General features: G+C 39.5%; 1 protein-coding gene across 1 annotated transcript in view; it reads left to right on the top strand.

The window, feature by feature from the left end:
• The window catches only part of NDUFA12 (NADH:ubiquinone oxidoreductase subunit A12), a 45,092-nt gene that overhangs the window by 3,566 nt on the left and 28,773 nt on the right, over nt 1–12,753 (top strand). The window contains exon 3 of the mRNA XM_007946137.2: nt 7,302–7,389. Coding sequence (XP_007944328.1) covers nt 7,302–7,389 — 88 coding nt within the window. The remainder of the gene's footprint in view (nt 1–7,301; nt 7,390–12,753) is intronic.

Here is a 12,753-nt window from a genome sequence, read left to right as displayed (position 1 = left end):
TTTATGATTTTGAGTTTTGTTCCACATTGTTGTCCCACTCTATCCAGGATCTCTTGCACTGATCTCTTTCCAAGTGGTTGACAGTGGTAGCTGGGCACTATCTAGATCTTTTGGTCTTACGGTCATGTAGGTTGAAGATCACATGGTCTGGTGGTTCCTTGCACTAAGTGTTTCCACGTGTCTTTGGTTTCCTTCATTCTTCTTTGCTGTGGATGAGGAAATACCCATTGTTGCATCTAGATGGCCACTTGCAAGCTTTTAAGACCCTAGTCACTACCAAAGTAGGATGTGAGTACTTGAGTAAGCACTCAAGAAATACTGGAACTGAAAACCAAGCTGTGGTGGTCAACGTTTGTGTGTCAACTTGGCTGGGCCTGGTTGAGTGACTGGGCAGCTGAATGTCGTTACTCCCCATGGTGAGATTGGTAATTAACTCCATGGTGGAATCTATTAGAGAAGCTGAATAGCTGCTTTGGGTATGTGGTCTGCTTCCCATATATAAGAAACAGCTTTAGGAATGGTCTCTAACTTAGGGCACGCTTTAACCCTGCATGTAGCCAAGTCGTTGTTCAGCAGCCTGCCATGCTCTGCCAGTCCTTGGACTTTCAATGGACTTGAATTAATGGCCTGCCATGTGATTTGGTAACAGTGGGACTGTGCCTTTTTATTTGTTGACCTTGGGCTTGTTAGTCTCAGTAGCCAGTAGCTGCCTGAATGAAGAGATGCCTCTAGCTTCAGTGGGCTGGGAGTAAGAGGCAGAGCTGAAGCCCAAGGTCGAGGGGCTTTCACTCAGTCCCTACAGCTTGGCACTTTGAACTCGGACTTAAAGTCTCCAAATTGTAAGAATAAACTCCTGTATGTTAAGGGCATCCCATTTGTAGTATATTCTTGTCAGAGCGGCACTAGGTAACCAGAACACAAACCCACAGCCATCGACTCGATTCCAACTCACAGCGACCCCCATTGGGTTTCCAAGGTGGTAAATCTCTGATGGCATAGTGCCTGAGGTATTTGACTGCTAACCAGAAGGCTGGTGGTTCAAACCCACCAGCCACTCCTGGGAAGGAAGGTTGGGCAATCTACTTCCATAGTGATATTGCCTCAAAGACCCAAGGAGGGGTCACTGTGAGTCGGATCTGACTTGATGGCAGTGAGTTGGGTTTAGTTTGGTTGAGTACTTACTATGTGTTAAGTTCTATACTAGGATATATAGTATACCTTATCTGCTTTAATCTTCAACATCTCCTTGAGGTGCATGTTTTTGTTCTCTCCATTTTACAGTTTGAGAAACTGGGTCATTAAGTTAAGATTTTCTGCTAGGAATGCATGACCCATGTATAGTTGGATTGGATGTAAGTTGGTAAACAGCAATATCTTAAGTGTTCTAATAACCATTATATTTTTAATTTTCAAACAACTCATAAAATTTTAGGCTTGGAACAGATTTTAAGAGATTATCTATTATTGGTTGAATTGTTTCCCCCAAAAAAAGTATTTTAAATTCTAGCTTCTATGTCTGTGGTTATAATCCAATTTGAGATTTTTTATGTTAATGAAGCAAGATTAGTGTATGTTGTATCTTGATTCAGTCTTTCATGAGTTATAAAAGAAATTAAACAAGTTAGCAGAGAAGAGAGGGGGGAAGAGAAATCCCAGGCTACATAAATTGGCCAGGAGCAAAAGCTCAGAACCCTCCATAGCCTTCGCCCAGAGCAGGCTCCCTGAATTTGGATTTCTAGCCCCCTGAACTGTGAGAAAGTAAGTTTCTGTTTATTAAAGCCATTCACTTGTAATATTTCTATTTTTGTAACACTTGGTAACTAACACATTATCTACAAACAATTATAGTTGAAGAAATTGAGGCCCAAAGAAATGCTTTAAAGAAAAGGGCTTAATCAGATAGCACTGCTAGTTAGCGGCAGAGCCTCAGGCCAGTACATTCTTTCCACCTCATCACTTTGTTGTTAAAACTGTAACATTGGTTTTCCTTTAGCTCCTTTCTTCTATCCCTTCACCCTCTCTCCCTCCTTTCCTCAAAATGTATCTTTATTATTGCTAATTTTAAGAATAATACATGGTGTTATAAACCATTGATATTTAGTATATGAAGACAAAATGAGTCTCCTCCCCTTAGAACATTACCTTCTTTTAATTGTTTATTTTTTATTCTTTAATGAGTCTGTGTGGGTGTAAGGTGCCGTCAAGTCAGTTCTGATGCATAGCAACTCTATCTATAATAGAACAAAACACTGCTCAGTCTTGTACCATCCTCACAGTTGCTGCTATGTTTGAGTCCATTCTTGCAGCCGCCGTATTAATCCATCTAGTGCAGTCTTCTTTTTTGCTGACCCTCTAATTTACCAAGCGTCCCTTCTTTGTGTCCTTCTCCAGGGACTGTGCCCTCTTAACAGCGTGTGCAGAGTATTTGAGATACAGTCTTACGATCCTCCTTTTTAAGGAGTATTTTGGCTATCCTTCCAAGACAGATTTGTTTGTTTTTCGGGCAGTGCATGCTATATATTTGATATTCTTTACCAACACCATAGTTCAAATGTATCAATTCTTCTTTGGTCTTCTTTATTCGTTGTGCAGCTTTTACATACATGTGAGGCAGTTGAAAATGCCATGGCATGAGTCAGGGTACCTTAATCTTCAAAGTGACATCTTTGCTTTTCAATACTTTAAAGGGATCTTTTGCAGCAGATTTACCTGCTACAATGCATTATTTGAGTTCTTGACTGCTACTTCCATGGAAATTGATTGTGGATCCAAGTAAAATTAAATCCCTGACTGTTTGAGACTTTTCTCCTTTTATCAAGCTATTGCTTATCATTAAGTGCTTCAAGTCCTTCATTTTCAACAAGCAAAGTTTTTTTTTAATTATTTTATTTATTTATTTTTTTTTTTTTTAAATTGTGATTTGGGTGAAGATTTACAGAGCAAATTCACTTACCATACAGCAGTTCACATATACTTTGTCTCATGTCATTGACCACAGTTTACCACAATGCAACAGCTCCCCTCCCACTTCCTCCCCATAGTTACCTCTTCCAGTGACCATCCCTCCATACTCTCCTGCCCTGAGCTGTCTCCCTGTGCATAAGCAGCCCTTCCTTCTCCCATGATTGTTCTCTCCAGGGTGTGTGTTTACTTGAGGTAAATGTTTAACTCACATGCCTGACATTGTTTGGCTGGAAACCACAGGTGTGGGTTCAATTCCAGACCTAAAGGGCAGCTAGGGGCCATACATAGTCTCAGTGGTTCCACCAGGCTCTATTGGACCAGCAAATGTGGTCCCCACCTTCTTTTTTTTTTTTTTTCCCCTCCAAATGATTTTGAGTTTTGTTCCACATTGTTCTCCCTTTCTATTCAGGTTCTCCTACATCCCTTCCAATTGGATGACAGTGGTAGCCGGGGCACCATCTAGTTCTTCTGGTCTCATAGTTGTATATGTTGCAGATCGGATGGTGTATCAGTAGCTAGGACTGATTGTTTCCATTAATTTTGGTTTTCTTCTTTCTTCTTTGCTCTTGACGAGGAGAGACCCATCGCTGCATCTAGATGGCAGCTTGCTAGCTTTTAAGATCCCAGTTGCTACTCACCAAAGTAGGAGGTGGAACAATGTTTTGTATAGTATGTTATGCCAGTTGAGCTTGATGTCCCCTGCGACTATGGTCCCAAGCCCGCAGTCAACAAGCCAAGTTGTATCATCTGCAGGTCACATATTGTTAATGAGTCTTCCTTCTATCTTGATGCCATTCTTTGGAATGTTATCCATAATTCTTAGGAACCACACAATCGAATGCCTTTGCAAAGCACAGGTAAACATCTTTCTGGTATTCTTTGCTTTCAGCCAAGATCCATCTGACATCAGCACTGATATCCTTCATTTCATGCCCTCTTCTGAATCTGGCTTGAATTCCTGGCATAGAATGGTTGCACTGCGACAACCATTTTTTAAATTTTCTTCAGCAAAAGTGTATTTGTATGTGATATTAGTAATATTTTTTGATAATTTCTTTTGGATCATCGTTTCTTTGGAATGGGCAGAAGTATGGACCTCTTCCAGTCATTTGGCCAAGTAGCTATCTTCTAACTTGCTTGGCATAGACCAGTGAGTGCTTCCAGTGTTGCCTCCATTTGTTGAAATATCTCAGTAGGTATTCTATCAATTCCTGCAGCCTTGTTTTTCGTTAATTTCTTCAGTACAGTTTGGACTTCTTCCTTCAGTACCATCAGTTCTTGATCATATGCTACCTCCTGAGATGATTGAACATTGGCGAGTTATTTTTGGGTACCAAGAAAAGCAAACCTTTTGCCATCGAGTCAATGCCAACTTGTAGCGACCCCAATTGGGTTTCCAAGGCTGTAAACCTTTACGAAAGTAGATTGCCTTATTTCTACAGAGCAGCTGGTGGGTTTGCACTGCCAGCCTTCTGGTTAGCAGTCAGATGCCTTAGGCACTGTGCCACCAGATCTCCTATTTGGTACAGTGACTATATTCCTTCCATCCTCTTGATGCCTCCTGTGGCATTCAATATTTTGTCCATAGAATTCTTCAGTTTTGCAACTTGAAGCTTTAATTTTTTCTTCAGTTCTTTGGCTTGGGAAATGCTGAGTGTGCTTTTCCTTTTTGGTTTTCTAACTCTATGTCTTTGCACATTTCATTATAATACTTTGTTTTGTCTTTTCAAGCCCTTTGCAATATTCTGTTCAACTCTATTACTTCATCACTTCTTTCATTCACGTTAGCTACTCTGTATTCAAGAGCAAGTTTCAAAGTCTTCTGACATCCATTTTGGGCTTTTCTTTCTTTCCTGTCTTTTTAATGACCTTTTGCTTTCTTCATGGATGATGCCTTGTTGTCATCCCAGAATTCGTCTGGTCTTCAGTTATTAGTGTTTAATGCATCAAATATTTTCTCAAGATGATCTCTGAATTTAGCTGGTATATACACAGCATTACACTTTTGATCTCATGGGCTTGTTTTAATTTTCTTCAACTTCAGTTTGAACTTACATATTAGCAGTTGATGGTTTGTTTCACAGTCAGCCCCTGACCTTGTTTTTACTGGTGGTATTGAACTTTTCCATCATTTCTTTTCGTAGATGTACTCAATTTGATTCCTGTGTATTCCATCCAGCGAGGTTCATGTGTATAGTTACCATCAGTGTTGTTGAAAATAGGTATTTGCGATGAATAGTTCATTGGTCTTGCAAAATTCTATCATGACATCTCCAGTGTCATTTCTGTCACCAATGTTTTTTCCAATTACTGATCCTTTTTCATTGTTTCCAGCTTTCGTGTTTCAGTCACCAGTAATTATCAATGCACCTTGATTGCATATTTGATTAATTTTAGACTGTAAAAGTTAATGAAAATCTTCAGTTTCTTCATCTTTGACATTTGGAATGAATCTACTAACCTACATTTGTGGGTTTTTTGTTTTTTTTTTTTCTTTTTTTTTGGAATTATATTATTCATAAGGAGCTCTGGTGGCATAGTGGGTAAGACATTTGGCTGCTAACCAGAAGGCCAGCAGTTCAAACCCACCAGCTGCTCTGCTGGAGGAAGATGAGACAATCTACTTCTCTGAAGATTTGTAGTCTTGGAAACCCAATAGGGGTCGTATGAGTCAGAATTTACTCGATGGCAATGGGTTTAGTTTTTGGTTTCGTTCATAGTGTTCCTGGGCTGAAGTATTTCTTCTTAAAAATCATGGACTAGTTTTTCATAGTAGTAAGTTGGCTCTACAGCATTCTTTTTTGTTTGTACTTTATTTTAAATTTTTTTTCACAACATTCTTTTTATAACTACACAGTATTCCACTGTATGGATTAACCATTGATTTTCGGTCATTTGTCTATTGACATTTAGATGGCCTTCAGCTTTTTACTGTTAGAAAAAATGCTGCAGTGAACTTGTTATAACTACACTCACAGTTATTTGTTCACATATTCTAAGAGTTAGTTCCTGGAAGTGGAATGAGTAAGTATGAGTATGCACATTTAAAATTGTTATATGTATTGTAAGATTGTCCAGGCCCAGCTCTGTTGTCCTGGCCTAACTCTGGAACTTTTCTCCAGCTGGCCTCTCTCTGCCCTTCCTGATTCCCTGCCCCACTGGAGGGTAGTTTTAGCTATTTATTCTCAAGATTGAATTATCTTTAATAACATTAATTGATATTTGTTAATTATATATTTACCTACAAGAATCCTGTAAAGTAAATGCATATCACCTTTTACTTAAAAGTTTAAAATACATTATTGACGCTAATTCAGTAGTCTCCATCTGGAGGATTAGGACACAGTGAGGAAGGGAGAGAAGAAATTAACATGCATTGTGCTCTTATTTGCCAGATACTGAACTAAATAATCTTAGTTTTACAGCATCTCTATCTTTTAGAGATAAAGAATTTTAATAGATAAAGAATCTGAGGCTCATAGAATTTGTCTAGTAACCACTGATAAGTGACAGCTTTATTGGGATATCCTACCAGCGTCTTTACCCAATTTAAGACCCAGGTTAGTTATTTGAGGTTCAGAATGCATTTCCCTGCCAGTAGAAGCAGTTTTGCAAATAGTGGTTATACTCCTAACTATCCCACATAAATCTGTTAACGAATATACCATGTTATTAAAATAACATGAGTTGTCATACTTATCTATCATTGTTAATGTTTACTTATTATGTATAATCCACCAATTACCAAAAGGATATGAGATACTCATTTTAGAATACTTCTCCAGAAACATGTAATTCAGATTTGTTTGATGTAAATACATTTCTCCTGCCCAGGTCTCAGGAGGAGGCCTTTTTTCCTGAATACTGTTTTTTTTTGGGTTTTTTTTCCCCCTGAATACCTTTTCCTGAAAACATTTCCCTATCCTCTCTGTTACTCCTTTGGCAGGGGACTAGCAAGAGTGAGTTATTTTAGTCCCTAGTGAGAGACTCTGCTGTGGTATTGTCCAGGCTGCTAATCAAAGTTTGACGCACTTCCTGGAGCTTATGTTAACTAACATACCCAGAAGTTCTCTAACACTTCTCTTACATAAAAGCACAAAGAAAGTCTTAATAAAAAAAAATTACTTTAAAAGCATGAAATTGTGGCTGCAGCAATGGGCTCAAATATAGCAATAATAGGATGGCACATGACCAGGCAGTGTTTCATTTTATTGTACATAGGACATACATTCTGCTGTACATAGGAGTCATATGGTACCTAACAACAAATTACGGTTTTTAGGAAAAGGTGGTCTTTATTTCTCAATATCTTTCTAAATTCTGATCTTTCAACATAGGCCGTCACCGATGGGTTATATATACTACTGAAATGAATGGCAAAAACACATTCTGGGATGTGGATGGAAGCATGGTACCCCCTGAATGGTAAGCTAAGTCAGCATTTTATTTGACTTGTCAATGTTTTGTTTCATTACATAAATACTTATCTAATATATAAGTGTAAAGCAGTCAGTGATACTCTTCTTGAAAGCATCTGTTCCAGTTTTAATGACTATGTAACAGGTTACCTTGAAATTTAGTGGATTAAACAATAATTATTTCTGTTTCATGATTATTGTGGGTCAGAGGTTCCAGTAAAATAAAGCAGGGATGGCTTGTCTCTGCTGTATAATGTCCAGAGCCTCAGCTAGAAAACTCAAAGGCTGGCTGCTGGGATCATAAAAAGATTTGTTCATGTAGTGTTTGACAGTTAATGCTGGCTGTTGGCTGGGGTCAGAGCTGGGGCTGTGGGATGAAATACCCTCATGTGGCCTGGGCTTCCTCAGGCAGGTGCCCTGAGAGGGTGAGTTAGGCAGAAGCCGCTTTTCCTTTTCTGACTAGGAGATCATCCAGTGTCTCTTCTCCAGTGATTGAGGCAATTACAAAGTTCTGCTCAGATTCAGTAGAAGAGGACATAGACTTCACCTCTTGATGGACATGTGTCAACATCATATTATATATTGGGATATAGAATGGTGTAGCCATCTTTGGGGAAAAAACAGTGAACCACAGTATTACGTGACTGTGGGAGGGAAGGGTGAGACAGTGTAGCCAAAAGAACTCTGGCTCTGATCTTACTTTTGGCAGTTTAACTTTAGACAAGTTCCTTAACTGCTGTGGGACTTGGTTTCTTCATCTATAAAATGAGAGCTCTAAAACAGCTTTATTGGTAGGTGCCATCTTATCAGCGTCTGACTCATAGCAACCCCACATGACAGAGTAGAACTGCCCTGTAGGGTTTTCTTGGCTATAATCTTTACAGGAGCAAATCTTTCTCTTGCAGAGCCACTGGGTGGATTCAAACCACCAGCCTTTCAGTTAGCAGCCAAGTGTGTAACCTTGTGTACCGGCACACCTTTAAAATACCTTCAGTATAAAAATTTTGATTTTGTAATATTTTGAAATAAAATTCTAGATACTCTTACTTAAATTACCAAATTTTAAATAAACTACTTTAAAACAAATTGTTATGTGTCCTTAGTAGATTGCTGAAATAATACCTTATAGGAAATAGGCAGTTGAATTCTGGAGGTCTTTTTCTGTTGCTCTAGAATAAATTTCACTAAAATACTAGAAGTAAGTATAGACAGACTGGCTGTGACTTTTTATTTTAGTTGAACTTGATAATTAGAAATAGTTTATGAGTAGAAACTAGGATAATCCCAAAGTATTTGCTTCCTGTCTAAAGACACGGAAATCCAGACATGTGTCAAAAGTGACTGATGTGCAGATGTAAGACGATAGGGAGTAGTGAGGACCATAGTGAACAAGAGTACGTTCTATATCAAAAAGATAGCAGCCTGTCTTAGTTATCTAGTGCTGCTATAGCATACCCCAGGTGGATGGCTGTAACGAACAGAAATTTATTTTCTCACAATTTAGGAGGCCTAAAGTCTGCATTCACGTCACCAGCTCTAAGGAAGAGCTCCCTCTCTGTTTCTCTGCAGGGAGGTCCCTGTATCTTTTTAGTTTCTATTCCTAGGTTCCTTGGGAATCATGTGGCATGTATCTTCCCATCTGTGCTTGCTTGCTTTGCTTGTTTAATCTGCTCTTTTATACCTAAAAAGAGATTGATTTAAGACATACCTTACACGAACACTTCCTCATTTATGTAACACTCCCAAATGGGATTATAACCAGAGTTATAAAAGTTAGGACTTACAACACATTTTTTGGGGACACAATTCAATACATAACACAGCCTTGTTCAATTCCTCCTACTTCCTTCAGGTGAGAATTCAGCCTAGAGTTTCTAGATAAGTTTTTCGAGAAGCTAGAAATTTGGGTATCTTTGTGAGATTTCTTATTTTTAAATATGTTAATTTAAATTCATGATACCCTATTGAACTTTCTGAGATAATGGAAATATTCTATATCTGCAGTGTTCAGTATGCTAGCCACTAGTCATTTTGAGGACTATGGTGCACCTGACCCAAGCCATAGTATTTTCAGTTGCCTCATATACGTGCAAAAGTTGGATAATGAATAAGGAAGATTGAATAAGAATTGCTGCATTTGAATTGTGGTGTTGGTGAAGAATATTGAATATACCATGGACTGTCAGAATAGCAAACAAATCTGTCTTGGAAGAAGTACAACCAGAGTGTTCCTTAGAAGGGAGGATGGGTAGACTGGGTCTCATGCTTTGGACATGTTATCAGAAGAGACCAGTCCCTGGAGAAGGCCATCATGCTTGGTAAAGTAGAGGGCCAGCAAAAAAGGGGAAGGCCCTCAATAAGATGGGATGATACAGTGGCTGCAATAGTGGGCTCAAACATTGCAACAACTGTGAGGATGGTGCACGACTGAGCAGTGTTTGGTTCTGTTGTTCATGGTGTTGCTCTGAGTCTGAACCAACTTGACAGCACCTGTTCTGGTTACCTAGTTCCACTCTGACAGGAATATACCACAAATGGGATGGCCTTAAAAAATAGTTTATTCTTACAATTTAGAGGCTTTAAGTCCGAGTTCGAAGTGCCAGGCTCTAGGGGCTGTGTGAAAGCCCCTCGACCTTCTGGGCTTTAGCTCTGCCTCTTGCTCCTGGCCCACTGAAGCTAGAGGCATCTCTTCACTTAGGCAGCTAGTGGCTGCTAGGCTAATAAGCCCAAGGTTGACAAATAAAATGGCACAGTCTCAGTGTTACCAAACCACATGGCAGGCTGTTGATTCAAGTCCATTGAAAGTCCCAGGATCAGCAGAGCATGGCAGGCTGCTGAACAATGACTCAGCTACATGCAGGGTTCAAGCGTGCCATAAGCTAGAGACCATTCCCAAAGCTGCTGCTCATATACAGGAAGCAGACCATATCTCTAAAGCAGCTCCTCAGCTGCTCCAATACATTCCACATGGAGTTAATTACCAATCTTACCATGGGAAATAACTATATCCAGCTGCTCAGCCACTCAAACAGGCCTAGCCAAGTTGACACACAAACTTAACAGCACCTAACAACTACAGCCACATGTGACCCTGAGCATTTGAAATGTGAGCAGAGCAAATGAGAGAATGAATTTTAAATTTCATTTAAATTCAGTAGGCTACCCTATTGAGCAATTTTTACAAATTTTTAAAATTTTAAATTTTTTAAAAAATTGAGCAATTTTTAAAAATACTGTGCAAGCTAAGCAAAACATACTTACAAGATGTATCCACAAACTTCCAGTTTTCAACCTCTGGTCTTCTACTTGAACTTACTGGGAATATTGACCTAGTCAGGGATATAGTTTGACTATGACATTGGATGATGTTTTTTTATAAAGTTCATTGTTTCCTAACATGAAAAAGCAGCACTGATAAGGAGCTTTCTCATGCAGCATTTGGGGCTGCTGGGTTTTGTGATCTTTTTAATGGGAAATAATATTCTATTTTTCTTTTAAGGTCTGAAAATCCACTATCATCTAGTCAATAAAGGTATGAGGAACTGTGATTTTCAGTTTAGAGCTATCACTTTTCTCTAAAGAGATATTAAGTGCCAGGCTTACTGTTAGAGACCAAAATCTCAAAGTGGAACATGGGCTTTAGGAGCTGAGGTGTCCTCCTATTTTTTGTTTAATTCTTGGACAGAGTTAATCCTGGGATGATATGGAAGATATATGGGCTGTCTTGTTCAGATTAGGGTCTGTCCCCTTCAAAGCACTCATCTAACCTCAGGGTCCACTGGGAAATATCAATTGAATATTTATAAAGGGAGTATTAGTTGAAATTATGTGAGATGAAACACTAAAATTATAAAATAGTAAAAATTCTGGACCGATAAAAGTACTTTTCAGCCAGCTATTTACAATGGCAAAAAGATGGAAACAACCTAGGTGTCCATCAACAGAAGAATGGATAACCAAACTATGATATATACACACAATGGTATACTATGCAACCCTAAAGAAAAACGTACAGTCTGCAAACAACTGCATGACATGGATCAACTTGGAGGACGTTATGCTGATTGAAAGACGTCAATCACAGGAGGACAAATATTTTATTAGTCCATTATTGTAAAAAGTCAAGGAAAGGTTAATTATATATGGAAGAAAATTTTCTTTGTTGGTTACCAGGGGTGGAAGGGGAGGGGCGGGAACACTGCTAGATAGGAAGAGACAAGTATTGATTTGGGTGAAGGGAAGTGCAGTGTACCAAATGTGAGTGATCAACATGGTGGCATTGAGGAAGAGGAAGACATAGGCGCATGCGAGATACAGACAACAAAGATAAACCCTTTTGCACAGACACTGCTGCATTGTCAGTGATGGCAAATGTTGATACATGGGTACATGGATGGGTGGACAGGCAGAACAATTATGTATGTCTATGCAGGGGGGAGTGTGGGGTTGGCAGACAGTGTTTTTGCAAGTATATTTGTATGTTCTATAAGATGTCCAGGTATACAGTAGAGCTGACAAGGGACAAAGCTGTAGTCACTTCTTGGCCAAGCCAGTACCTGGAGGGAGCAAGTAGTTGGACCTGTGGGCTTGGTGCCATGGTCGCAGGGGATATCAAGCTCAATTGGCTTAACATACTACACAAAAATATTGTTCCACATCCTACTTTGGCAAGTAGCAACTGGGATCTTAAAAGCCTGCCAAATGGCCGTGCAGATGCAGTGATTGGTCTCTCCTTGTCCAGAGCAAAGAAGAGTGAAGAAAACCAAAGACGCGTGGAAACAATTAGTCCAGTGGACTGGTACACCATGCAATCCTCAGCCTATACGACTGTGAGACCAGAAGAACTAGATGGTGCCCAGCTACCACTGTCAACCACTTGGAGGGGGATATGTGTAGGAGGTCTTGTATACAGTGGGAGAACAATATGGAACAAAACTCAAAAAAGAGAGACCATGTTTGCCGGTCTGATGGAGCCTGGTAGAACCCCTGAGACTGTGGCCTCTAGCTGCCCTTCAGGTCTGGAATTGAACCCACTCCTGTGGCTTCCAGCCAAACAAAAGACAGGCATATGAGCTGAATGTTTACACTAGGTAGATAGACTTCTTGGAGAGCTCAATCATGGGAAAATAGAAAGGCTGTGTATGCACAGGGAGAAAGCTCAGAGGGCAGAAGTGCATGGGAAGGAGGTATACAGGGAGAAGGTGGCTATGGGGAGAAAGTGGGAGGGGAGCTGTTGCATTGTGGGAGATTGCAGTCAATGTCATGAGACAAAGTGTATGTGAACTGTATGGAGGATGAATTTGCCTGTAAACTTTCACCCAAATCACAATAAAATTAAATATATATATATATATATATATATATATATATA

The sequence above is a fragment of the Orycteropus afer genome, unplaced genomic scaffold (genome assembly GCF_000298275.1).
Source record: "Orycteropus afer afer isolate SDZICR_OR568_19922 unplaced genomic scaffold, OryAfe1.0 scaffold00151, whole genome shotgun sequence".
In the NCBI taxonomy this organism is placed as follows: Eukaryota; Metazoa; Chordata; class Mammalia; order Tubulidentata; family Orycteropodidae; genus Orycteropus; species Orycteropus afer.
Note: the sequence above shows the minus strand (reverse complement) of the source record. Positions and strands in the feature narration are given on the sequence as shown.